Source organism: Macaca thibetana, chromosome 7 (genome assembly GCF_024542745.1).
Source record: "Macaca thibetana thibetana isolate TM-01 chromosome 7, ASM2454274v1, whole genome shotgun sequence".
Classification (NCBI taxonomy): Eukaryota; Metazoa; Chordata; class Mammalia; order Primates; family Cercopithecidae; genus Macaca; species Macaca thibetana.
In genome coordinates this window covers 128,084,418-128,111,675 of record NC_065584.1, presented here as the reverse complement: position 1 = coordinate 128,111,675, position 27,258 = coordinate 128,084,418, and the positions used below count along the sequence as shown (strand labels likewise).

General features: G+C 43.4%; 2 protein-coding genes and 1 non-coding gene across 13 annotated transcripts in view; 2 read left to right on the top strand and 1 right to left on the bottom strand.

The window, feature by feature from the left end:
- Positions 1-27,258, bottom strand: part of HYPK (huntingtin interacting protein K) — a 171,171-nt gene that overhangs the window by 141,717 nt on the left and 2,196 nt on the right. Inside the window, exon 1 of one of the 5 annotated variants that reach the window (XM_050799652.1) lies at positions 12,668-12,671. The exons of 3 other annotated variants lie outside the window; for them this stretch is intronic. The gene's annotated coding sequence lies outside the window, so the exon portion shown is untranslated. Of the gene's footprint in view, positions 1-478; positions 483-12,667; positions 12,672-27,258 lie in introns of those variants that run through there. One more of the 5 variants, XM_050799615.1, reaches the window with a different exon arrangement.
- Positions 5-27,209, top strand: CATSPER2 (cation channel sperm associated 2). 7 transcript variants are annotated; one of them, XM_050799494.1, is made up of 12 exons: positions 5-252; positions 809-958; positions 1,408-1,581; positions 1,756-1,824; positions 8,655-8,827; positions 9,348-9,503; positions 10,109-10,233; positions 13,201-13,379; positions 13,594-13,693; positions 14,011-14,067; positions 16,801-17,018; positions 17,696-19,036. In XM_050799494.1, the coding sequence occupies exons 2-12, from the start codon at positions 814-816 to the stop codon at positions 17,962-17,964; spliced, it is 1,665 nt and encodes a 554-aa protein (XP_050655451.1). In that variant the 5' UTR covers positions 5-252; positions 809-813; the 3' UTR covers positions 17,965-19,036. The 7 variants fall into 7 exon arrangements, with proteins under 7 accessions (XP_050655451.1, XP_050655450.1, XP_050655449.1 ...); XM_050799493.1 differs by having other exon boundaries at positions 13-252; positions 812-958; XM_050799492.1 differs by having other exon boundaries at positions 13-252; positions 554-958.
- LOC126960173 (U6 spliceosomal RNA) lies at positions 11,387-11,493 on the top strand. The gene has a single exon (XR_007727763.1). It is a non-coding gene; the product is annotated as a U6 spliceosomal RNA (small nuclear RNA).

The following is a 27,258-nucleotide window of genomic DNA, read 5'->3' as shown; positions in this document are numbered from 1 at the left end:
GCGAGGGGCTGAGGCGGCGAGGGGCTGGGAGAGCGTGGCTGGGCCCGGTCCTAGGCAGGGGTCAGGGGCTAGGGCCGGGTCCCGGGGTGAGCCGAAACCTGGGGGTCGGGCGGGGCGGGGAATGGGGCGCAGTGAGGCTGGGAGCCGGTCCTGAGCTCGTCCTGCGCAGGGGTAGCCGGGCCCAGGGGGCGCCTGAGCTGGAGGCGGAAGCGTGAAGTCGGGACTGAGTGGGCGAAGAGAACCTGGGCTGAGGTGAGGCCCAGAAGTGATAATGGAGGAGAGAAGGAGCTAGCCCCCGAAGGAGTGTTGGGGTGGACACACCTGGGACCGGACCCATTTTCAAAATGTCAGGCTTTTGCATTTTGTCCAATTTATCTTCACTTGGTTTCTTTTGTGGGCAGGCCAAGCCCTCCCTGAACTCCACCTCGTTGCCCGATTCTCTCAGGCCCAGGTGGGGCCCAGATTCTTCTTTGTCCTGCCCCGGTCCCCTACCCTTGTGGCTGCTGCTTTTTTATTGAGGTGTTTTTGTTTGTTTTGTTTTGTTTTTAATTAGAAATGCCGTCGCAAAGTGAAGATGCCTGGCCACTTGGTCGACTGCACAATGTCTTTACCACTCTTAGCCCCTTTTGTTTCAACAAACCCCGAGTCTTAGTGCAATGTTTGTTCTTCCCAACTGCTCCTGGTTCCTAAATGTGGGTACATTAAGGAATCTTAAGGGCAAAGAAGGTGGGGTGGAGGGGACAGAAAACCTGTAATCTTTGGTGCAACTCCAAGAATGAAATGACACTTGATGCTTACATTTTCTTAGCAGACATGACCACTTACTACCAAGAAGGGCAGATGCAGCTGCCCCGAGCTGATGCCATTCGTTCACGTCTCATCGATACTTTCTCTCTCATCGAGCATTTGCAAGGCTTGAGCCAAGCTGTGCCGCGGCACACTATCAGGGAGTTACTTGGTCAGCAGCCTATTTCTTCACTAATTTAAATTTAAGACTCCTATGCACATCCTCTACATTTAAGAGTGGAAAATTCTAGGGAGGTCGGTTTAGTTGCTGGTTTACCACACTTGATAAATCAAGGGCTTGTAAATAAAACTGAGGAGATAGAATCCATGTCTTTCACTTTTAGGCCTAGGATAGCCACTAGCCATGGATGATTCGGAAAAGTTTCTGTCAAAGACACTTAAGACTTTGTGAACCTGTTGCTTTTGTGGGCATGGACAGTGTTGATAATAAGCAGTACATTTTCTCTCACTCCAAACAGAATTCTTAGTTGCTGTGAGAAGAGAAGGACCAGCAGTAAGGCATTAGGGGGACCCGTTATCTGACCAATATCCCTGCCCCCAACCCTACCTGCTCTATTTTCTTTGTCTTTATCCACTATCCCTTTTTAATTTTTGTTGTAGATCCTTCCCGCCAGAAGAAACTTATGTTGGGAGATCAACACCAGCTAGTGCGCTTCTCTATAAAGCCTCAACGTGTAGGACAGATTTCACATGCCCAGAGGCTGTTGAGCAAGCTTCATGTGCGCTGCAGTCAGAGGCCACCTCTTTCTTTGTGGGCCGGATGGGTCCTTGAGTGTATCCTTTTATGTCACTCATTTTTGTCCTGGCTGTTGATGATCTGCTTAATGACTTATTTTTGCTCCCCAAACTCCATTTTCTCATTCTCACCGCTTATGTTATTACCCTTATTATTTCAGCTGCATAAATCAGAAAGAACTCCACTCTGTACATTTCCTTAAGAGACAACAGGTCCTCTCTTCAAAAACTTCATCATCTTCCTGATCTTTTTGAATACGATCGTATTGATGGTTGAAATAGGTGAGAACTGACATTGTATGAAAGAGGAAGTGAGGCCAGGCACGACAGCTCACACGTGTAATCCTAGCTAGCACTTTGGGAGGCCAAGGCAGGTGGATTGCCTGAGCTCAGGAGTTCGAGACCAGCCTGGGCAACATGGTGAAACCCCGTCTCTACTAAAAAATACAAAAAATTAGCCAGGCGTGGTGGCACGCACCTGTAGTCCCAGCTACTTGGGAGGCTGAGGCAGGAGAATCGCTTGAACCCAGGAGGCGGAGGTTTCAGTGAGCCGAGATTGTGCCACTGCATTTCAGCCTGGGTGACAGAGTGCAACTCTATCAAAAAAGAAAAAAAAAAAAAAAGGAAGTGGATAGGAGTAATTTTTTTTTCCTAAATTGATCATTTTACATTTTTGAATGTCATATGAATTGTGATAGGGACAGTTATATTAAGCTTCCTGGAGTAGGATTTATTCAACTGCTAAAATCTAGAAATATTGGCTGGGCGTGATAGCTCATGCCTGTAATCCCAGTACTTTGGCAGCTGAGGTGATTGGATCATTGAGGTCAGGAGTTCAAGACTAGCCTGGTCAACATGCTGAAATCCTGTCTCTACTAAAAATACAAAAAATTAGCTGGGCATGGTGGTGGGCACCTGTAATCCCAGCTACTCAGTAGGCTAAGGCAGGAGAACGCTTGATCCTGGGAGGCGGAGGTTGCAGTGAGCTGAAATCATGCCACTACACCCCATCTCAAAAAAAAAAAAAAGAAATATTAGTATTTGGAGGGCTCTCAAGAGTATACTAGATACAGAATATCTAGACACATTAATACTAGGTGTAATATGTAGCAATGTAACAAATCCACACGGAACTGAACTTGGGAAGACCAGTTGTATTTCTGTTGTCAGTTTAGGCTGACATTTGTTTGAATTAACCTTTTCTGTTAAGGATATTGGTGCCTATCACTGAATGATGTAACATTTACATTTTTACAAGTGTATTTAGAAAGATTAAGTACAAATAAGAAAGCTTACAAAGTATGGAAAGGTAGGTACAACTAAGATATTAGCTGAGCCAAAAAAATTACTTAAAAAGGAAATGATTCTGAAACCAATAATAAATTATATGAAGCATATTCAAAATATAAGGATGTCTGCAAAATCAGCGAGCTCATTTGTTGATAATCTCAAACTGCTCAGAAATGATAAAAGGACAGTAAAACTACTCACTTGTTTAATTCTCACTGTTGTGGGGAAGGCTCCCACTGTATTTTTTAGAGACAGAGTCTCACTTTGTTGCTTAGGTTGGAGTGCAGTGGTGTGATCGTGGTTCGTTGCAACCTCGACCTCCAGAGCTCAATTGATCCTCCCCACTCAGCCTCCTGAGTAGCTTGGACTACAGGTGCATGCCACTACACCAGGCTAATTATGTTGATATATATATATATATTTTTTTGTAAAGACAGGATCTCACTATGTTGCCCAGGCTGTCTTGAACTCCTGGGTTCAAAAGACCCTCATGCCTCAGTCTCCCAAAGTGCTGGGATTACAGGCGTGAACCACCGTGTCCAGTCTAGGAGGAATTTTTAAGAGAAGGGCAGGCCGGGCGTGGTGGCTCACGCCTGTAATCCCAGCACTTTGGGAGGCCGAGGCGGGTGGATCACGAGGTCCGGAGATTGAGACCCTCCTGGCTAACACGGTGAAACCCTGTCTCTACTAAAAATACAAAAAATTAGCTGGGCGTGGTGGCGGGCGCCTGTAGTCCCAGCTACTCAGGAGGCTGAGGCAGGAGAATGGTGTGAAGCGGGGAGGTGGAGCTTGCAATGAGACGAGATTGCGCCACTGCACTTCAGTCTGGGAGACACAGCGAGACTCCGTCTTAAAAAAAAAAGAGAAGGGCATAGTTATGAAGCTCTTGGCTGTTTATGTCACAGAGATATTTCCTCAACAGAAATGTCCAGTGCCTGTAGCCAGTTCAGAACTCTGCCTCTAGGTCCAAATCCCCTACAAGCTCATCTCTGGGGCCCAGGCATGGCGATTCATGCCTGTAATCCCAACACTTTGGGAGGCTGAGGCAGGAGGATCGCTTGAGCTCAGGAGTTTGAGACCAGCCTGGCTAATGTGGAGAAACCTCATCTCTACAGAAAATACAAAAATTAGCTAGGCATGGTGACACATGCCTGTAGTCCCAGCTACTCAGCAGGCTGAGGTGGGAGGATTGCTTGAGCCTGGGAGGCGGAGGTTGCAGTGAGACATCATGCAACTGGATTCCAGCCTAGGTGACAAAGTGAGACCCTGTCTCAAAAAAAATAAGATAGTCCTTTAGTGTAGTGAGGTCCAAGATATTTAAATATACAACAATTGATGTCACTGACCCAGTACAGTATACTATATACTTTGAGGTGTTTTATTTCCTCCTCGTAATATTGAAGATTTTGAACTAAGTTACTTATAATTCCCTTTTATTGTATGATTGCTGCCATGTATTTGCCTTGTATTAGGATTATAGTCCTAAGCCTTGGAATGAAGTAAATAGTAGTAAATATACAGGATTCCCTAGATCAGTGGTCCCCAGCCTTTTTGGCATGAGGGACTGGTTTCTTGGAAGACAGTTTTTCCATGGATGGGGTAGGAGGGATGATTTCAGGATGAAGCCGTTCCCCCTCAGATCATCAGGCATTAGATTCTGCTAAGGGTCACGCACCTGCAGTTCACAATAGGGCTCGCACTCCTATGAGAATCTAATGCCGTAGCTGATCTGACAGGAGATGGAGCTCAGGCGGTAATGCTCACTCACCCACCACTCACTTCCTGCTACATGGCCGAGTTCCTGACAGACCATAGACTGGTACCAGTCAGTAGCCTGGGGCTTGGGACCCCTGCCCTAGATCTAATAGACAAATCAAAATAGAATAGCACTAACCATTCTATTTGGTAAAACAGTTAACTGAATATGCAACATGATCACTGTGCCAGAGGATAAGTAGATTGCCAGACTGGAAATTACCTGTCAAGCTCATGGAAATTTTATCTTATTAAGCTTATTCTTGTGGTAGAGAGGGAGGAGGGATTTTGCAAAGGGAAATGATTTGTGATTAACAGATTTCTTTGAACAGACTAATTGATGTGATAAGCATTAATATGTTTTTTAGGCTTAAACTTTTTTTTTCCAGATCACAAAGTGATCTAAACCATTAGGGCTTTAACAAATCTACTTCCACAACTGGATATTGGTAATTCTGTTTTGTACTTTAAACATCAATTGGCGTATTTTTAAAATCTCATATTTTGGTTCTAAATAATGAGAAAGAAGAAAAGTTTTGACTCTTTGCAAGCCTTTGTCAGAAAATAACACATCGCAAGTATAGACAATCCTTGCTTAAAATTAAAAACTGAGTATATTGGGAGGCTGAGGTGGGAGGATCACTTGAGCCCAGGAGATTGAGGCTGCAGTGAGCTATGATCTCACCAGTGTACTGTAGCCTGGGTGACAGAGCAAGACCCTGTTTCAAAAATAAAATAAAATAAAACCTAAGTATAATATCATTACAATTTTTTCCCAAAGGTGGGCATATTCCTGAAGATGACCATTTTTTACATTGACTTTTAAAGTCCTAGAGATGGCTTGATGTGCTATCTAAAGTTTTTGGTCAAATGAATGGAATTTGTAGAATCTGTTGAAGATCATCTTGAGATTAAACTTGCAGAGTTATCATTCTTAATGCTCTTCATGAAATTGTATTTCTGGCTGGGCGTGTGGCTCACACCTTGTAATCCCAGCAGTTTAGGAGGCCTAGTCCGGCGGATCACTTGAGGTCAGGAGTTCAAGACCAATCTGGCCAACATGGTGAAACCCTGTCTCTACTAAAAATACAAGAATCAGTGGGTATCGTGATATGTCCCTATGGTCCCAGTTTCTTAGGAGACTGAGGCAGGAGAATCTCTTGAACCCGGGAGGTGGAGTTTGTAGTGAGCTGAGATGGCAACTGGGCGACAGAGTGAGTGACAATCCATCTCAAAAAAAAAAAAAAGAAAGTATGTTTCAACATCAGTGTTTCTTGCTTCATGATGGGTATAGCTAGCCAAAACATTACTAAAAATATTAAAACTGTGTAAATGTCAAAATCTACATATCAGTTTGTTGTTATAGTGTACTATTCTCCTCACCTATAATATTGGACTCCTTGATACCAATGTGAATTTACCTGGTATTCTGTGAGGTGACCTACTGTTGTTTTTCTAGAGTAGGGAGTAGAAATAGATGACTGTTCATGGTGAACTCTACCCTGTAAAGCAGAATTACATATTTAGCTGACTTGCTTGATCCAATGACTACTGTCTGTCACCCTGAGAAGAATATTCAAGCATAGATGTTCACTGCTGCTTCACTACACTGGCTAAGATTCCTGGGTAGACTTCACTGGGCTCCTGGTGTCTATTTCCATTAAGACTCCTTTGCCTTGCTATAGCAGCCTGAAAAATTCCAAGAATTTTAGAAAGTTGTTTTTCATCTTCAGAGAGGACACATTACTTGATGTAGAGTGGAGGCAGTCACTTTTGCATATTCTGTGCTGCTGAGGCAATTTCTGCTATTCGTTCCTCTGACCTTCCTTGGGTTCGTTGAGCTTCTATGAAAGTATTCCTTTTTCCAGAGAGTAAAAGTGCTACTGCCTCTGTAATTTGGACTTCCCTACTTAAAACTATTTTAAGGTACTTAAAACTATCTTCTGCTTCACAAGAGCCTTATTTTACTTCATTTCTTTCTTTGGGTTCCTGTTTTGCAAGGGCAAAAACTGAATAAAAATGATAGCATTCTATTTTCCAGCCACAAATGTGGTCCTTACCTCTTTCTAATTACATAATTCCATACTCCTGAGAGCTAGAATTTATTGTTAAGTGAAAAAGTTTTGTATTTTATTGAATCTAAGCTGTCATCAATGGAGAAATTCACTATTTACCACTAAGAAATAAAAATCATGCCCAATTAAACTGGGACACATCGCTGATTGTAAAATGCATCCTCGCTTTGGGAGACCGAGGCAGGCAGATCACGAGGTCCAGAGATGGAGACCATCCTGGCCAACATGGTGAAACCCATCTCTACCAAAAATACAAATTTTAGCTGGTCATGGTGACACACGCCTTTAGTCCCAGCTACTCGGGAGGCTGAGGCAGGAGAATTGCTTGAACCCAGGAGGCAGAGGTTGCAGTGAACCAAGATCCCACTGCACTCCAGCCTGGCAACAGAGACTCTGTCTCAAAAAAAAAAAAAAAAAAAAAAAAAAAGCATCCTAACTTCATGGATGATAAAATGTGAACAATTGTCCATTTTGGAGAAATGTGTGTGAAAGAAAAACTTTCGAAAGCAGCATAGAGCCTAAATAAGCATAGGAGTGCTGGGCGCAATGGCTCATGCCTATAACCCCAGCACTTTGGGCGACCAGGCGGGAGGATCACTTGAGCCCAGGAGTTTGAAGCCAACCTGGGCAGCACAGGGAGACCCCATCTCTACAAGTAATTTAAAGAGAAAATCAGCTGGGCATGGTGACATGTGCCTGTGGTTCCAGTTACCCAGAGGCTCTTGAGCCTGGAAGATCGAGGCTTCAGCGAACCATGATTATGCCACTGCGCTCCTCCAGCCTGGGTGACAGAGTGAGACTGTCTCAAAACAAGCATAGGAATAAGTATAACATAACTCCATTGGTTTTTAGAAGGGGCCAACCTCTGTAAAATTCTAGGGATGATTGAAGTATGACTCTGTTCTTTTTGTCTGGATCCAGTTCAGCATCAGGATGACTTTAAAGCCAGAGCACCACAATGTTGATTTCTATTTAGCTCTTAAGCCTATTTTAATCTCAGTGTTTTTTCCCAGAGTATGGCATACATCAATTGTATAAAAGACATGAGGCCAGGCGCGGTGGCTCAAGCCTGTAATCCCAGCACTTTGGGAGGCCGAGGCGGGTGGATCACGAGGTCAGGAGATCGAGACCATCCTGGCTAACATGGTAAAACCCCGTCTCTACTAAAAATACAAAAAACTAGCCGGGCGTGGTGGCGGGTGCCTGTAGTCCCAGCTACTCGGAGGCTGAGGCGGGAGAATGGCGTGAACCTGGGAGGTAGAGCTTGCAGTGAGCCGAGTTCGCGCCACTGCACTCCAGCCTGGGCGACAGAGCGAGACTCCGTCTCAAAAAAAAAATAAAAAATAAAAAAATAAAAGAGATGAAAGAGGTTGAAAGAGAAAGGCAATGAATTAAGGAATAGCAATTAGTAAATAATAGGGTTCTAGAGAGGAAGTATGCATTCAATTTGCTCTGCAGAACAAAACCAATTTTAGGCAGGGAAGAAAGGGAAAGTTTTCAAAGGAAGCTAACAGAACCAAGTGATTTATTGTTATAGTTTGATATACCCCAATGATTCTGGCTTGTTTCTGCATTCGTTATAAAGTACTTCAGATCTCATGGCCCTGTATTTTCATTCTGTTCTCAAGACCCATTGTTTTCATGTGAACTTTGGAACTGAGATAACAGTGCAGTAGATGGGGGTGGGGGGTTGGAGGTAGGGGTAATTAAAGAGAGTATTCTCTTAGTGGCTGTGTGACCCCCACAGTAGATAGGAAGTGACTTGTAGCTGGGGAGACATAACTATATCAACAGATTAGTTGTGGCTATGTTTTATGGTCAATTCTGTCCTTCCCTGTATTTCACAGGTTGAAGCAACAATGTTAAGAAGAGAAACTCAAAGAAAAATGGAACAGTAGTGGGCAAAACTGTGGTTTATTAAGTGTGATCATTCTCCATCATTCGGTTTCCAGCTTCCTTAACTTTTATTCCTCCTTTGCTCTATCCTCACAGAATTGCTGGAATCCACAAATACCAAACTATGGCCATTGAAGCTGACTTTGGAGGTGGCAGCTTGGTTTATCTTGCTTATTTTCATCCTGGAGATCCTTCTTAAGTGGCTATCCAACTTTTCCCTTTTCTGGAAGAGTGGCTGGAATGTCTTTGACTTTGTTGTTACCATGTTGGTAAGGATAGAGATCCTGAGGGTTCCTTTAGTGGGATGAGGAATGTGCCTAGGTGAATCGAAAGGACAAGAAAAGTTAACATGGTAATAGGAGGAAACAAAAATTGACTTAACTTCCTTCTTTTGATTTTTTTTCCTAAAACTAAACATCAGTCATTGCAGGAGTTGTTGGTATTAGGAGCAAGGTAGACCACAACGTCAACGCCAACAAGAACATCTGCCTGTTACTGAGCACTTATTAAGTGCCAGGCACTATTTTAAGTATTTTCCTTACCTCATTTATGCTCCATGACAACCCAATTAAATAACCATGAATTTTATCCTCCTTTTTATATCTGAACAAGTTGAAGTACAGCGTTTAAGCAACTTAATATAGAAAGGCTGAATAGGAAACAATTCTCAGAGAATGCTGTTCAAGGGATAATGCCCAGGGAACAATGAAGAGGATGAGATGAAGAAGGTGCAACTGTGCCTGCGTGCCTTGGGGTGTGTTTTACTCATAATCTGTGTGTTTTCCACAGTCCCTGCTTCCCGAGGTTGTGGTATTGGTAGGGGTAACAGGCCAATCGGTGTGGCTTCAGCTTCTGAGGATCTGCCGGGTGCTGAGGTCTCTCAAACTCCTTGCACAATTCCGTCAAATTCGAGTTATTATTTTGGTCCTGGTCAGGGCCCTCAAGGTGATTTGACTGTTGCAAGCTAAAGCAGGGGGCATGGTAGATAAATGTGAGGGCTTAACCTAGAATGTGAAACAAGTCGGCCGGGTGCAGTGGCTCACGCCTGTAATCCCAGCACTTTGGGAGGCCGAGGGGGACGGATCACGAGGTCAGGAGTTCTAGACCAGCCTGACCAACATGGTGAAACCCCGTCTCTACTAAAAATACAAAAATAAAAATAAAAAAAAGCCGGGCTTGGTGGTGTTTGTCTGTAATCCCAGCTACTCAGGAGGCTGAGGCAGAAGAATAGCTTGAACCCAGGAGGTGGAGGTTGCAGTGAGCCAAGATTGTGCCACTGCACTCCAGCCTAGGCGACAGAGTGAGACTCCGTCTAAAAAAATATATATATATGTATGAAACAAATCTTGATGGGTCAAAGAAGGCAATGAAACGTCCTGTGATATGTTATTGGATGAGAAGGGGCTGGGGACAGGTGCTGTGATTCAGAGATGACTGGGTTCGGGATACAAGGGAGGGTTTGGTGTGGGATTGCCAGGTAGGCTTGACTGGGCTGTTGGTGGAAATCAGCCTAGTCTGGCCCACATTTGACTTGAGGTTATGGCCTCTAGAGCATGACCTTCCTCTTGATGTTGCTGCTCATCTTCTTCTACATTTTTGCTGTGACTGGTGTCTACTTCTTCTCAGACTACACCCGTTCACCTCGTCAGGACCTGGAGTACCATGTGTTCTTCTCGTAAGCAGAGCTGGGGGACAGCTGGGTGAGGGGAGAGAAGTTGGCTAAGAGACCGGGAAGCTTGTCCAAAGTATAGTAATATAAATACAGTCTATTCCAAGAAACAAATAGAACACAATAGGGAGAGGGAAAGAGAAAGCAAAAGAATAGTGAGTGGTTTTAGCTCTGCTCTTGAGAGTGGGGCAGCTAGTTCCATGTTTATTCTGGGTTTGGAAATTCAAACCACACTGTCATCAGGCATCTTTAAATAGCAGTACACTCCAGTGGTTAGGCTTGGTTTCTGTGAGTCAGTTACCTCTTTTGAAAAATGGGGGCCAGGCGCGGTGGCTCACCCCTGAAATCCCAGGACTTTTGGAGGCTGAGGCAGGTGGATCATGAGGTCAAGAGATTGAGACCATCCTAGTCAACGTGGTGAAACCCTGTGTCTACTAAAAACACAAAAATTAGCCAGGCGTTGTGGTGGGTGCCTGTAGTCCCAGCTACTCTGGAGGCTGAGGCAGGAGAATTGCTTGAATCTGGGAGGCAGAGATTGCAGTGAGCCGAGATCGTGCCACTGCACTCCAGCCTGGCGACAGAGTGAGACTCCATCTCAAAAAAAAAAAAAAAAAAAAAAAAAAAAGATAAAAAGAAAAATGGGAATAGGCTGGGTGCAGTGGCCTATGCCTGTAATTCCAGTACTTTGAGAAGCCAAGGCGGGTGGATCACCCGAGGTCAGGAGTTCGAGACCAGCCTGACCAACATGGTGAAACCCTGTCTCTACTAAAAATACAAAAATTAGCCAGGTGTGGTGATGGGCACCTGTAATCCCAGCTACTCGGGAGGCTGACACAGGAGAATCACTTGAACCCCAGAGGCGGAGGTTACAGTGAGCTGAGATTGAGCCACTGCACTCCAGCCTGAGCAACAAAGAGTGAAACTCTGTCTCCATCTCAAAAAAAAAAAAAAAAAAAAAAAAAAAAAAAGAATAATAGCAGTGCTACTGCATAAGAGTGTGGGGATAAATATGGTAATGCATTTAGGCACTTAGCGCAGTATGTGATATATTGTAAGTGATCAATGAATGTTACTCTGATTCTCAAATATGATCACTGGTTTTATCCCAATCTCTACATATTACACGTGCGTGTGCCTATTCCTGAGAAAACACTAATCAGTGCTCACTTCGGCAGCGCATGTACTAAAATTGGAATGATATAGAGAATATTAGCATGGCCATTGTGCAAGGACGACACACAAATTTATGAAGTGTTACATAGTTTTTTTTTTTTTTTTTTGAGACGGAGTCTCACTCTGTCGCCCGGGCTGGAGTACAGTGGCCGGATCTCAGCTCACTGCAAGCTCCGCCTCCCGGGTTTACGTCATTCTCCTGCCTCAGCCTCCCGAGTAGCTGGGACTACAGGCGCCCGCCACCTTGCCCGGCTAGTTTTTTGTATTTTTTTAGTAGAGACGGGGTTTCACTGTGTTAGCCAGGATGGTCTCGATCTCCTGGCCTCGTGATCCGCCCGTCTCGGCCTCCCAAAGTGCTGGGATTACAGGCTTGAGCCACCGCGCCTGGCCAGTTTTTTAAATATTAAAAAAGAAAACATCACTGTTTTCTAGAAGGAAATCAACTTGAATTTTGAGTAGATAATCCCGTTTATGAATTAGAATTCAATCTTGTCTGCGCTTCTCAGGACTCTGTTAAACTCTTAACAGATAGTTTTGTAAGAGTATTGAGTTAGGAAAGTCCTAGAATTTATCCTATACAAGCTTTGATGTTTTCAATAAATTGTATATGGAGGACTAAAAATAAAGGTAGGAAAATTTAGATACCTTCCCAGAAACTTTTTACTTTTTTAGTAATTTTAAAATATTAATAATTTTATAATCTGTATATATTCATTATTTAGGATCACATATGTTTATGTAGCATACCCATTTACCTGCATATCATTTCATACCAGCAAACTAATAGGAATAATTTTGTGAATGATCTTCTATTTCACTAAATTTGCTAATTTTGCTAAATTTGCGAGTGATCTTCTATTAAGTGGAGTCCATAGAGCAGTGGAGAATAAAATTAGAAAAAACGACCAGGCATGGTGGCTCACACCTGTAATCCCAGCACTTTGGGAGGCTGAGGCAGGCAGATCACTTGAGGTCAGGAGTTCAAGACCAGCCTGGCCAACGTGGTGAAACCCTGTCTACTAAAATTACAAAAATTAGCTGGGCATGGTGGCGCATGCCTGTAATCTTGACTACTCGGGAGGCTGAGGTGAGAGAATCACTTGAGCCTGGAGGGCAGAGGTTGAAGTGAGCTGAGATCGCGCCACTCTAGCCTGGATGATAGACTGAGACTCTGTCTCAAAAAAAAAAAAAAAAAAAAGAACTAGTTGGTGATTCATTCATCTTTTAAAAATTCAGTTAATGCCTATTTATTGAGTATTTATTATACCCCAGGACTAATGGGATAGTGAGAGGTAGTCATAGATTATTTATGATAAAGGATAATTTAGGCTGGGTGCAATGCTTACACCTGTAATCCTGTACTTTGGGAGGCTGAGACTGGCGGATCACCTTAGGTCAGGAGTTCGCCACCAGCCTGGCCAACATGGCAAAACACCATCTCTACTAAAAATACACAAATTAGCTGGGCATGGTGGTACATGCCTGTAATCCCAGCTACTCGGGAGGCTGAGACAGGAGAATCTCTTGAACCCAGGAGGTGGAGGTTGCAGTGACCCTAGATTGCACCACTGCACTCCAGCCTGGGCAACAGAGTGAGACTCCGTGTAAAAAAAACAAACAAACAAAAAAAACAACTTCAAACTGAAGAATGATTAGCTAAAAACTGAGTATGGTAGAAAAGGAGCCAAAATCAGAACAAACTACAAAGAAATGCTTTCTGTTTCTTTAAAAGTAAGAATGGTACCATTTTTGAAAGGTTTAGGCCTCTGTTTCTGTCTATTCACATGCCTTTTTCTTTAGGGACCTCCCGAATTCCCTGGTAACAGTGTTCATTCTCTTCACCTTGGATCATTGGTATGCACTGCTTCAGGACGTCTGGAAGGTGCGTGAAGTCAGTCGCCTCTTCAGCAGCATCTATTTCATCCTTTGGTTGTTGCTTGGCTCCATTATCTTTCGGAGTATCATAGTAGCCATGATGGGTAAGCATAGAGGAGGTGAAACTTGTTTGGGAAGGGTGGTTGGGAAGAAATTAGTCTGAAAGCAGGGATTGGTGGCTTATGGGTATAAATAACCTAGTGTAGCAGGAAGGCTTGGGTTCTGGATGGGATATTTCACTTGGATTCTCCTCACCCAAGCCCTCTTCCCAGGTCTAGTCATTAACATCTCCCAACTCCTAATGGCCCTTTGGGGCAGTTACTAACTTTCAGAATATCAGGAAAGAGATGAATGAGGAGATGGCACGTCAGGAGGTTCAGCTGAAAGCTGACATGTTCAAGCGGCAGATCATCCAGAGGTCTGCTTCTCCCTTTTCAACCCCAACTTTCCTTCTCAAGTGTTTCCTGAGCTCATTTCTTGTTTCTACTCAACCCCACTTTTCCCTTTGTGACAGAAGATTTGCCCTCAAGGATAAGAATTCTCTGGCTCTAGAATATTGCCTGATTTTTCATCCACTGTGGGGAGCCCTCCATTTATTTTCACCTCTTGACTACAATTTGTTCTCCCCAGTTAGTTTTCTTCACTTTCTGATATGAACTCTTTTTTTCTTACCACACTTTTACTTGAATGTAACTGTCTTTGCTCTTTTTTTTTTTTTTTTTTTCTGCTTTGCAGGAGAAAAAACGTGTCACAGGAGGGACTGAAGTCAAGCAATAGCAAAACAGATGACAGGTTAGGAGTATGTACGTGAACTGGGATAGAAACACATGAAGGAAGAGAGGGTGGAAAACTAAAGATGAAGATTGGCTTTGAGAGAGAATTCATTCATTTAATAACTGCATATTGTAGTAGGTTGACTAGTGGCACCCAAAATAATATGTCCATGTCCTTACTCCCTGGAACCTGTGAATGTGACCTTACTTGGAAAAAAAAAGATCCTAGGTTAAGGATCTTGAGATGAGATCATCCTAGATTATCCGGGTAGGTCCTAAATCCAATGGCAAGGGTACTTATAAGAGATGAGAGAGGAGAAGACACAGAGAATAGGAGAAGGCTATGTGAAGATGGAGATAGAGGTTGGGGCTAAAGCCACCACAAGCCAAGGGAGGCTGAGGAATGCCAGGCAGCTGCTAGAAGGTAGAAGAGGCAAGGAACTTCTCCCCTAAAGTCTCCGGAGGGTGTATGGCCCTGCCAACACCTTCATTTCAGACTCTGGCCTCTAGAATTGTGAGGGAATATATTTCTGTCATTTTAAGATACCAAGTTTATAGTAATTTGTTATGGCAGCCTCAGGACACTAATACAGATACCTTCAATGAAACAAATATGAATCTAGACCCCAAGTGTTTAGCAGTGGACAAAGAAAGCAGAAGCAGAAATGAACTCATTCACTCATTAACAAATAATTACTGGCTAGATGTGGTGGCTTATACTTGTAATCCCAACACTGTGAGAGGCCAAGGCAAGAGGATTGCTTGAAGTTCAAGCCAGAAGTTCAAAGCTGCATTGAGACATGATTGCACCACTGTAGTCCAGCGTGGGCAACAGAGCAAGATCCCATCTCAAAAATTTAGCAGGGTGGGCGCAGTGGCTCATGCCTTTAATACCAGCATTTTGGAAAACTGAGGTGGTCAGATCACTTGAGCTCAGGAGTTCAAGACTAACCTAGGCAATATGGCAAAATTCTGCCTCTACAAACAAAAATTAGCTGGATGTGGTGGTGTGCTCCTGTGGTCCCAGCTACTTAGGAGGCTGAGGTAGGAGGATCACTTGAGCCTGGGAGGCTGAGGCTGTGGTGAGCCGTGATTGTGCCACTGCTCTGCAGCCTGGGTGACAGAGCAAGACCCTGTCTCAAAAAAACAAACAAAAAACTATAAAGAACAAATAATTATTGAATACTTAGTAGGTGCTTGGGATGTATCGGTGAACAAAATAGACAATAATGCCTTCTTCATGGAGCTTACCTATTAGTAGTGATAAAGAGATAATAAGCAGTGAACATATTAAGTAAATTAATCCGTTAAAATATGATCAGCATTATGGGAAAATTAAAAGTAGAACAGGTTAAAGGAGATTGGGAGTAGAAGGTGGGATTGCAGATGTGTTGTAGTTTTATTTTTTTGGTTTTTTTTTTTTTGAGACAGAGTCTTGCTCTGTTACCAGGCTGGAGTGCAGTGGCACGATATCGGCTCACTGAAACCTCTGCCTCTGGGTTCAGGTGATTCTCCTGCCTCAGCCTCCCAAGTAGTTGAGACTACAGGTGCCTGCCACCACACCCGGCTAATTTTTTTTTTTTTCTTTTTTTCCCGTAGAGACGAGGTTTCACCATATTGCCCAGGCTGTCTCAAACTCCTGAGCTCAGGCACTCCGTCCGCCTCAGCCTCCCAAAGTGTTAGGATTACAGGCGTGAGCCCCTGTGCCCAGCCACAGATGGGTTATAGTTTTAAACAGGGTAGTCAGGGTGACCCTTTTGAAAAGGTAATATGAGCAAAGACTTGAAGGAGGTAAGGGGATCACCATGTGGGTATCTATAAGAAGAGTGTTAATAGGCAGATGAAACAGCTAGTGCAAAGGTCCTAAGCTGGAAGCATGCTTGGTGTGTTTGAGAAACAGCAAGGAGGCCATTGTGAATGGAGTAGAGTGAGCAGGGGGAAGAGTGCTGGGAAATGAAGTCAGAGAGATAATGGTGACATGATCCTGTAGGGTTAGGGGTGCCATTGTAGGGACTTTGAAATGGAAAGCAGAACAGAGGAGTGACATGAGGTGACTTATATTTAAGAAGGATTACTTGCTGTGTTGGTAGAAGAACAAGGGAAGGAGCAGAGAGATCAGTTGGGAGGCTATGCTGCTGCCTAGGCAAGAAATGGTGACAGCTTAGGCCAGAGTGGTAGCAGTTAGTGAGAAAAGATTTATTTCGAAGGTATAGAGTCAGCATGATTTCTTGATGGACTGGATATGGTAGGGAAGAGAAGAGTTAAGGATGACACATGAATGATTGAGTTTGGAAGTGCCTGAGTTTAGAGTTTGGGAGTATTTTGGCTCTCATTGTCTTATGCCCCAGCTTTAGGAGGTGGCCAGGACCAGAACCAGAATAATGAGTGGACTAGTCATGTCTTTTTTTTTTTTTTTTTTTTTTTTTTTTGAGACGGAGTCTCGCTCTGTCGCCCAGCCCAGGCTGGAGTGCAGTGGCGCGATCTCGGCTCACTGCAAGCTCCGCCTCCCGGGTTCACGCCATTCTCCTGCCTCAGCCTCCCGAGTAGCTGGGACTACAGGTGCCCACAACCGCGCCCGGCTAATTTTTTGTATTTTTAGTAGAGACGGGGTTTCACCGTGGTCTCGATCTCCTGACCTTGTGATCCGCCCGCCTCGGCCTCCCAAAGTGCTGGGATTACAGGCGTGAGCCACCGCGCCTGGCCCTAGTCATGTCTTGTAAATGTTTGTGAAGTCATGATTTTCTCCTTTCAGTACAAGAGGAGCTGGTCAACAAAGGGAAAGTTCGGACTTATCAGAAGTGTGTGAAGTAGAGTCTAATTATGGTGCCACTGAAGAGGATTTAAAAACATCTGCATCAAAAACAAAAGAGACCTTGTCAAAAAAGAGAGAGTACCAGTCTTCCTCCTCTGTTTCCTCCACATCCTCTTCCTCTTCTTCCTCTTCTGAATCCAGATTTTCTGAATCTATTGGTGAGCCAAAGAACTATAATAATGAGTTTTTTCCATTTGAATTCAGACTACTCTATAAGACATCTTACTCTTAACAGGAGCTCTCCTACTGTATCTCCTTTCCAATTTTCTGGTTTTTTTTTTTTTTTTTTTTTTTTTTTTTTGAGACGGAGTGTCGCTCTGTCACCCAGGCTGGAGTGCAGTGGCCGGATCTCAGCTCACTGCAAGCTCCGCCTCCCAGGTTCACGCCATTCTCCTGCCTCAGCCTCCAGAGTAGCTGGGACTACAGGCGCCCGCCACCGCGCCCGGCTAGTTTTTTGTATTTTTTTTTAGTAGAGACGGGGTTTCACCATGTTAGCCAGGATGGTCTCGATCTCCTGACCTCGTGATCCACCCGTCTCGGCCTCCCAAAGTGCTGGGATTACAGGCTTGAGCCACCGCGCCTGGCCAATTTTCTGGTCTTAATGACTTTCTTTTTGCTTCTAATTTCCCCTGTCCTCCTTCTTCACTTTGGGTAAGTGTGGCTGTGGCCCTCTTTGCTCACTGTAAAAAGTGATTTCTTGCTGATGCACCCTTTCCCTCCTTGCTTCCTGTTACCTCTTCCCACCCCACCTTTCCACCCACACCATAGGATTTACCAGCTTTTACCCAACTTTTACAAACCTAGCCATGCTTTTCTGAAGCATTCCTCCCAACAGGTCATTTGGACTGGGAGACTCTTGTGCATGAAAATCTGCCCGGGCTATTGGAAATGGATCAGGATGACCGTGTTTGGCCCAGAGACTCACTCTTCCGATATTTTGAGTTGCTAGAAAAGCTTCAGTATAACCTAGAGGAGCGTAAGAAGTTACAAGAGTTTGCAGGTATGGAGTTAGGGCAGTCATGGGGACCATGGGAATATATATATAGCGTTTATAACTGTGGAGGAGGAGGAGGGTGTCCGCTATTCTGGCATCTCAGCTTCTAAATTTCTGCCTATACCTAAAATAGGCAAATTCTTGGTTTGGTTTGTCACATTCTGGGCATGTGTCCCACTTTTCCCTAACTGAGAGAGAACCTAGAAACTCTGCTTCTGTAGCACGGGACGCCCAAATCCTATGAGGTATGAGAGCTTATTTCCCAAGAAGAGAAAGTCTAATCCCAGTTGTTGGGAATTAGGACAAGGTAGGCTCTTGCTTGATTTGGGCAGCCCACCGGTTTCTGCATGTTTGTTCTCTCTGAAGATTGCATTTCAGACTTGAGCAGCAGGGCCTAAGGCTCAATCTGGAGAGCTATGGGGGATCAGACAATGAGCAGGAGGCCCACAAGTGCTCACTGTCCTAACTCCCTAAAGAAGTTTATGAATTCTAAACTTCTGTTTGTATCTGCCCCTTCTAGTGTCAGCCTCTATAAAGATAAATATGTGATTTAAATAGTAGAGTTTGATGTAAACTGAGCACTATCTTTTCAAAGTTATTTTTCCTAAATTTCATTACTTCATGACTAATTTTGATTAATACAGTTTCCCTCTAAAAGCAAAAAAAAAAAAAGGCTGGGCATGGTGGCTCACACCTGTAATCCTAGCACTTTGGAAGGTTGAGGTGGGCAGATCACGAGTTCAGGAGATCAGGATCATCCTGGCCAACATGGTGAGACCCTGTCTCTACTAAAATACAATAAAGCAGCTGGGCATGGTGGCACATGCCTGTAGTCCCAGCTACTCCGGAGGCTGAAGCAGGAGAATTGCTTGAACCTGGGAGGCAGAGGTTGCAGTGAGCGGAGATCACACCACTGAACTCCAGCCTGGCAACAGAACGACACTCCATCTCAAAACAAAGCTAAAACAGAAGAGTTAGGGGCGGATTTTTATAATTTAATGTGTGTTATCTGGGTTTTTCCCCTCATACCTAGTTGAAATCAACTCAGTGTGAAAATAAGAAATTAGAGAGGAGGACTGTGTGTTTGTGTGTGGTGGGCACGGGTGGGCAATGAGGAATTTATAACATTAGAACACGGAATTTAGGGCAAGATGTGAAAGACAGGCTTTGCTTACTTCAAAACGTTGCCTAAATTTAATCCTGTTCCTGCTAGTCATTCTTAGCCCTGCCTTCCCACTTATTCTCTAGGGAGGACAGGGTGAAAAGGAGGAAAATGCAGCAAGGTGGTTTCTTTAATCCTGATAAACTTGTCTATGGCAAACAGTACACAGAATCATAAAGCTTAATTTAAAGATTAGTAAAGACTTGTGGGAACCTAGAACCCAGAAAAGCAAGGTCTTCGCCAAACATTTACGTATGTAGAATATTCTTAGTTCTCCAGCCTGACAATCTGTTTCCTTTGCAGTGCAGGCACTGATGAACTTGGAAGACAAGTAAACCAATGGATGGCTTCAATATCCTTGGGCCCAGCAAAAGATAATGAAGGGAATTGTTGAAAATAGAGAATTGAAAATATAAATGTCTGTTCAGATAGAACAATGTCTGTTCATTAAAATTAAAAAGTATAAGTGTGTAGGCCAGGTGTGGTGAAACCCCGTCTCTACTAAAAATACAAAAAAAAAAAAAAAAAAAAAAAATTAGCTGGGTGTGGTGGCGGATGCCTGTAATCCCAGCTACTCGGGAGTGTGAGGCAGGAGAATCACTTGAAGCTGGGAGGCAGAGGTTGCAGTGAGCCAAGATCACGCCACTGCACTCCAGCCTAAGCAACAGAGTGAGACTCTGTCTCAAAATACATAAATAAATAAAAGTATAAGTGTCTAATATATACTGCTGATAGCTGCTCAGTAAGATAAGGCATATTGAAAGGCATAAGGTCAAGAAAAAGAGTTAGTTCAAGCTGAGTGTGGTGATGTGTGCCTCTAGTCCCAGCTATGAGCTGAGGCAGGATTGTTTGAGGCCAGGAGGTTGAGGCTGCAGCAAAGTAGGATCATACCACTGCATTCCAGCCTTGGCAACATAGCAAGACCCTGTCTCTAAAAAAGAACAAAACAAGTTAGCTCAGATGCCAGTGGAGACTGTGCTCCTTAGCTTTCTACCCTTTCCACGGCTCCTGAATCCGACTCATTTCTTGACTTTGTCATTATAGCTTCCACCCTTCCTGCAACCTCTGCTGCCTGATTATGGTCCTAATTTTACCCTCTCCCTCCCTGATGCATAGGTAAAGGCCTCTCTGGATTAAGGAGATCTTCAGAGCTGTTAGTATAACTAATTGAGAAGTATTGTTTCCATTGCCTGTTCTACTAATGTTGCTTCTCTTGTGAACCATTAACTTTAACTGGATATTATTTTTACCTGTTACTGGACCATAAGTCTCTTTATTTCATTTTGCCATTGCTCAGGGCAGTGTAAATCAGTAAGTGTTGTACAGGTTTTTAGTGTTAGAAGGGATTTCAGAGTTAATCTATCTCCCATCAAAGCAGGAACACCTTTTAGAACATCACTGAAAGGAGGATTATCCAGGTAATGCTTAGTGTTTCTAGTTATTTGGGATTTATTATGTAGAAGGGATCCCATTCCATTGTTAGAAGACTTAAGTCTTTGGACATGTTTATGATTAAAAATTATATCACTTATTGAGTGTTTAACATGTATGAGGATATTTGTATATTTAGTATATATATACTGTATATAGAGTATGTATATTTCATAGAATAATCTTATATGGAAGATAGCCTCCTATTTTTAGAGATCAGAAAACTAAGGCCTTAAGAAATTAAGTAAGTTAAGTAACTTGCCCAAGAGCGTATACCAAGTAAGAGGTAGAGCTAAGGTTCTAACTCAGGTTAAAAATTCTGAGTTGAGAAAAAAATCAGTTGAAGCCATTTAAACAACAAAATAGCTTACCGGAGACTGGGAAGTTCATAGGTAGTATAGCTTCAGGATTGATTTAATGTGAAAATTCACTGTTGTTAGATCTGTGGTTTTGTTTCTCTGGAATTTTGCTATCTGCGCTCTCCTCCACATGTTGTTATTATTCTCAGAGTGGCTTCACTTGGGTAGCCAGATAATTTTCTGAAGCACCTAGGCTTGCATACCTATTTACCCATATCCAGGGAAAGAGAGCCAGTGAGTCTTTTCTCAGTCAATGAACAAAATGTTTGAGCTTTGGGTCACAATCATGGTTATTCTTGGAGTGAAGATACTGATGGGGAGGAAGCATGAAGCCTCTGGAGTGCTGTAGATATGTTCCATATCTTGATCTGCATGGTGGTCACACAGGTATATATAGATGTAAAAATTCAACAAACTTTACACTTAAAATTTGGGCATTAACTGTATGTAAGTCAATCTCCACTCCTCTACAGACACATCCTGACCACCACTGATTGGACCAAGAAGTTAGATCATATGCTTATGAATTTTTGAGGTAAGGTGAATGTGATGGAATCACTAATTAAGGCTTTCTCCTGAACTGGAGGTAAGGTCAGTAACACCCAACCTGAAGTAAGGGCTGCTACCCAAATGGGGAGGAGATGAAAGGGGACAATAAGGAGGTAATTATAAAGTCCTCACCTAAGAGTGTGTCTGGCAAAAAGGCCAAGATGGGGAGAAGGCAAATGAATTGAATGTCCGGAATAAACAAATCTATGAAGACAGAAAGTAGATTAGTGGTTTCTTGGGGGTTGGGGAGGGAGGAATTGAGACTGACAGATGATAGGTATAGGGTTTCTTTGGCAGGTGATGGAAATGTTCTGGAATTCAATAGTCTTGAATAGTTCAACAATATATTTAAAAACACTGAATTGGGCTCTGGGCAGATGGAGTATCACTCTGTCGCCCAAGCTGGAGTGTAGTGGCACAATCTCTGCTCATTGCAACCTCCGCCTCCTGGGTTTAAGCGATTCTTGTGCCTCAGCCTCCCAAGTAACTGAGACTACAGTCGCACGCCACCACGCCTGGCTAATTTTTGTATTTTTAGTAGAGACAGGTTTTTGCCATGTTGGCCAGGCTGGTCTTGACCTCTTGGCCTCAAGTAATCCGCTCCTCCTTGGCCTCCCAAAGTACTGGGATTACAGGTGTGAGCTACTGTGCCCGGCCCCCTCCTGACTTTCTATAGCTGATCTGTGGTCTGTGCATTCTGCATTTTATTCTTTAACTCTTTCTTCAGTGAAAACAATCTGAGTTTAATCCTACAGGAGTGGAAGTTTATTCAACAAATTTGTTGAGTTTGTATGTTCCAAACATTGTTCTAGATACTTGGGATATATCAGTGAATGAACAAAACAGAAATCCCTGTCCATCCTAACTAGTTCCTCATATGATCAAATAATAAAACTTCCATGAAGATAGTAATTTTGTCTCCTCCCCTGTTTTCTGGTTGTTGTTTGTTTGGTTTGGTTTGGTTTTTGAGACAGGGTCTTGCTCTTTCACCCAGGCTAGAGTGCAGTGGTGCAATCATAGCTCACTGCAGCTTTGATCTTCTAGGCTCAAGTGATCCTCCTGCCTCAGGCCCTTAAGTAGTGCGGACTGCAGGTGCATACCACCACACTTGGCTAATTTTTTAAATTTTTTGTAGAGATGGGGGTTTCACTGTGTTGTAATATGTCCAAAACTGAACTTATTCCCACTTCTTCAAACCTGTTCTTCCTATTCTAATCTCAAGAACTGCCAAACAATTTCTATGGGCTGGGGAAGTCCTCAAAGATCTCCTTGCTGCTTAACTTTTTCTGTATTCTGTCTGAAGGTCTTTCACTTAAGATGCTATTTCTTTTTTTTTTTTTTTTTTTTTTTTTGAGACGGAGTCTCGCTCTGTCTCCCAGGCTGGAGTGCAGTGGCCGGATCTCAGCTCACTGCAAGCTCCTCCTCCTGGGTTCATGCCATTCTCCTGCCTCAGCCTCCCAAGTAGCTGGGACTACAGGCGCCCACCACCATGCCCAGCTAATTTTTTGTATTTTTAGTAGAGATGGGGTTTCACTGTGTTAGCCAGGATGGTCTCGATCTGCTGATCTTGTGATCTACCCGCCTTGGTCTCCCTAAGTGCTGGGATTACAGGCGTGAGCCACTGCACCCGGCTGAAAAGATTAAGTTGCAGAAGAAGAATTCATCTTGAGCTAGTCTATTCATAGTGGTGATAAGATTTAGTGGATCTGTTCCAGTACCTGGCACATCAAGACACTTTATAATACAAGTGAATGAGCAAAATTGGGTGGGTGAGTAATAGTATCTCTATTTTACAGATGAGTGAATTATAGAAACTTCTTGGGGTCACCAGACTAATAAATATGGAACGAAGACCTAGAATTCAGAGATCTGATATCAAAATGCAAATATGATTTAACTGTCTTAATCAGGAGAGTCAAAGGCTGTGCTGCAAGAATAAATTAACCCCTACATCTCAGTGATTTAAGTATAAGAAAGGCATATTACTCACTCGTGGAGGTTTCAATACTGGTTGGGTAACTGTTCAAGGCAGCTACAGTAAATTTTTATTATTCGTGATACTTATGTTTTATAAAGTTGCAGCAAACAACTGAATTAGTGACTACTGAACCATTGCTCCCAGGAGAAATACAGGGTTAGGTTCCTGTGGGCCTCTGGTCACAACATTTTCATCAACTGATCAAATATATAACCTTGGTTTTCTTTGTGTTTCTGTTTATAGACACCTTATTTAATATATGTTGTTGATTGATTAACATTGAACTCATGGCCAACAACACTGTGACTCATGCCTGAATGAAGCTTTGCTTTTCTTTTTTTTTTTTTTTTTGAGACAGAGTTTCGCTCTGTCACCCAGGCTGGAGTGCAATGGAGCAATCTCGGCTCACTGCAATATCTGCCTCTCGGGTTCAAGTGATTCTCCTGCCTCAGCCTCCTAAGTAGCTGGGATTACATGTGCCCGCTACCGCGCCCAGCTAATTTTTGTGTTTTTAGTGGAGACGGAGTTTCACCAGGTTGGCCAGGCTGGTCTCGAACTCTTGACCTCAGGTGATCCACCTGCCTCAGCCTCCCAAAGTGCTGGGATTACAGGCATGTGCCACCTCGCCTGGCAATGAATGAAGCGTTTCTAGCATAGTTTATAAGGCACATTACAGCCTTCTTGCTCTTAAGAACACCGCACAACACTTTGGCATTAAGTGTAAGAGCCATTTTAAACAGTGAAATCACCAACAAATAGCCCCAAAATGCAAAAAGTGCATCACTAGATAGACCTTAAAAAAGACACTTACCGGCTGGGCGCGGTGGTCACGCCTGAAATCCCAGCACTTTGGGAGGCTGAGGTGGGCAGATCATGAGGTCAGGAGATTGAGACCATCCTGGCTAACATGGTGAAACCCCGTCTCTACTAAAAATACAAAAAATAGCTGGGGTGGTGGCACGTGTCTGTAATCCTAGCTACTCCGGAGGCTGAGGGAGGAGAATCACTTGAACGAAGGGGTCAGAGGTTGCAGTGAGCTGAGATCGCCACTGCACTCCCACCTGGTGACACAGCAAGACTCCGTCTCAAAAAAAAAAAAAAAAAAAAGAGACACTTACTAATATTTACACCACGAGAGCTGCAACAAGAAAAGAAGGCACAGCACTGCCTTGTTCCACTTCAGCTGGGAACATGTGTATCAGGTGACTCAAACTTGTCACTTCTCAATACAAGTCTGAATGACCTCAGTAGCACTGTAAGTATTGATTTTGGGTTACAAACACATTTAGTGACTAGGCAAATCCACTAATACAGAACTCACAAGTGTCAAAGACTGACTGTAAATGCTGTGGTAGTTTGGAGCCTCGGGCTATTTTGACCTTGTGACACTGCCATCTCAACATGTAGTTTCTAGGTTGCCTCAACAGCGAAGAGATTGTTGGAGGCTCATTTGCTAGCTCTTAAATTCTTTGGTCAACCACAGTCCATTGAACAGAACTAATCACCTGAGCCCACCTAACCGCAAGAGATCTGGAAAATGTGAGGAACACCTAGATATCTAGTAAGCAATTAATATTTCAATTACAAAAGCCAAAACAAAAAAAGAGAAAAATAATTGTACTTTACAAAGGGAGACATCTGGCTGGGTACAGTGGCTCACGCCTGTAATCCTAGCACTTGGGAGGCTGAGGCAGGCGAATTGCCTGAGCCCAGGAGTTTGAGACCAGCCTGGGCAATGTGGCGAAACCCTGTCTCTACTAAAAATACAAAAAAAGCAGCTGGGCTTGGTGGCGCGCACCTATAATCCCAGCTACTCAGGAGGCTGAAGCATGAGAATTGTTTGAACCCTGCAGGTGGAGGTTGCAGTGAGCTGAGATCACACCACTGCACTGCGGCCTGGGTGACAGAGTGAGACTCAGTTTCATTTTTTTTTTTTTTTAAAAGGAGGCATTTGTTCTTGTCAGGCAGAGAGTGCCCTGTGGGAGTTTTGGGGAGTGAGGATGTTTCAGAGTTCTCAACTCCTGTGGCTCTTCCCAGGTATATCCATTCTAACTGGCAAATCACAGAGTGTTCTAGTTATCACCAGTCTTATCCATTTCATTTTAGCAGGACGTATGATTAATTTCTTGTTCTGGACCCTTGTAATTTAAATTTGCTGGTTGTTCTCTGTTTCCATTTGGTCATCTGTAGGTTGGAACTTGTCTCGCTCTTGTTGAACTTTATCAAATTATAAGCAATAACCAATACACTCAAATAGCCTGGTATATTTGACATAAACCCTAAGCACTTCGCCCTCAGTTTGCACATAGTCTGAATCCTTAGCAGCAAGAGAATTGCTTAATCAGCGGCTTACAACAGCAGAACATGGACTGCCAGGAAATTTTCCATGCTGAGTTGAGGGAATCCTCATTGTTTCTCTCTCTGGTTGACTCAACTAGTTCCATATTTGTTCTGAAGGTCTTTCACTCAAGATACAACTTCCAGATAATCGTTTATGTCTTCATTAGAACTCCTTTAGTTTCAAGTAGAAAAAATCATCTTGAGCTATTCTAATATAGTAATAGTAACATTGAGTGAATGTTTATTCTGTACCGGTGTCTGGCACGTAATAAGTGCTTAATCTTTGTTGAATGAATGCTAGACATTGCACTAAGCACTTTAAATGCATTATCTAATTTAATCCTCACAAAAACTCTACACTAGGATTTTTTCCTTTTTACAGTAAAAACAACAACAGCAACAACAACCACAACAACAAAAAACCAAAAACAGAGATTTAGAAGCTGCCCCAGGACACACAGCTAGTAAATGCTGGAACCAGGGTTTGAACCTAGACCATCTCATTTTTTGCTACCCTATGAGGAAAAAAGAGAATTTATTATAAGAGGGTTGTTACAGAATGAAGGGCAGAAATTCAGAAGGATTACAGGATGTGCTGGAACCGGAAAGCTGTTGGGAACTCGGGTTATATTCTCCCTCAGATTCATCTGTCTGCTTTTTAGACTAGATGTGGTATCCTTGATGGGCAAAGGGAATGTTGGTAAAATTACACAACAGATCATTTCACGCATCTCAGCTTTTGATTTGCCTTGGAAAATCCCATCATTGCTCCCAGCTGTCTTGTGACCTGGGTTAAGTCATTCCATTTCTTTAGGCTTCAATTCCTCTGTCTATAAAATGAGAAGTTCTTACCAGAGGATTCCTCAGGTCTCTTCTGTGATCCTGGGAGGCCGAGGCAGGAGGACTGCTTGAGTCCACGAGTTCGAGGGTGCAGTGAGCTAGGATAATACCACAATATTCCAGCCTGGGCCACAGACCAAGACCCTGTCTCTAAATAAATAAATATATAAAAATAAAACTCCATGATCCTAAGTGAATCTTCTAGGTCAGAAGCACATTAATAATGAAGTTCCATGTGTGAATTTGAGGGAGAGAATGGGGAAGGGTTCTAGGGAAAGGAGGACAGAATGAAAGTTTGGGTGTAGCTTCAGTGTTGAATTGCTTTTAGAGTTGGTGCAAAGTGAAGGCCTTTGGGGAGATATAAATGGAGAATGGAAAAGACTTCTAACCCTGGCCTAGGGCGGTGGCTCAAGCCTGTAATCTCAGCACTTTGGGAGGCCGAGGTGGACAAATCACTTGAGGTCAGGAGTTCAAGACCAGCTTGGGCAACATAGTGAAACCCTGTCTCCACCAAAAAATACAAAAATTAGCTGTGCATGGTGGTGCGTGCCTGTAGTCCCCAGCTACTTGGGAGGCTGAGGCAGGATAATTGCTTGAACCAAGGAGGCAGAAATTGCAGTGAGCCAAGATAGTGCCACTGCAATCCAGCCTGGGTAACAGAGTGAGACTCATCTCAAAAAAATAAAAAAATAAAAATGGCGTCGTGGCTCACACCTGTAACGCCAACATTTTGGGAAGCTGAGGT

What these genes read in the sequence shown, in the direction of transcription:
- CATSPER2 (XM_050799492.1), top strand. Translation starts at nt 781, where the DNA reads ATGACACTTGATGCTTACATTTTCTTAGCAGACATGACCACTTACTAC. An exon ending in CACTATCAGGGAGTTACTTG is followed by an intron (nt 959 to 1,407) that starts GTCAGCAGCCTA and finishes TTTTTGTTGTAG; the next exon opens with ATCCTTCCCGCCAGAAGAAA. An exon ending in CGTATTGATGGTTGAAATAG is followed by an intron (nt 1,825 to 8,654) that starts GTGAGAACTGAC and finishes CTATCCTCACAG; the next exon opens with AATTGCTGGAATCCACAAAT.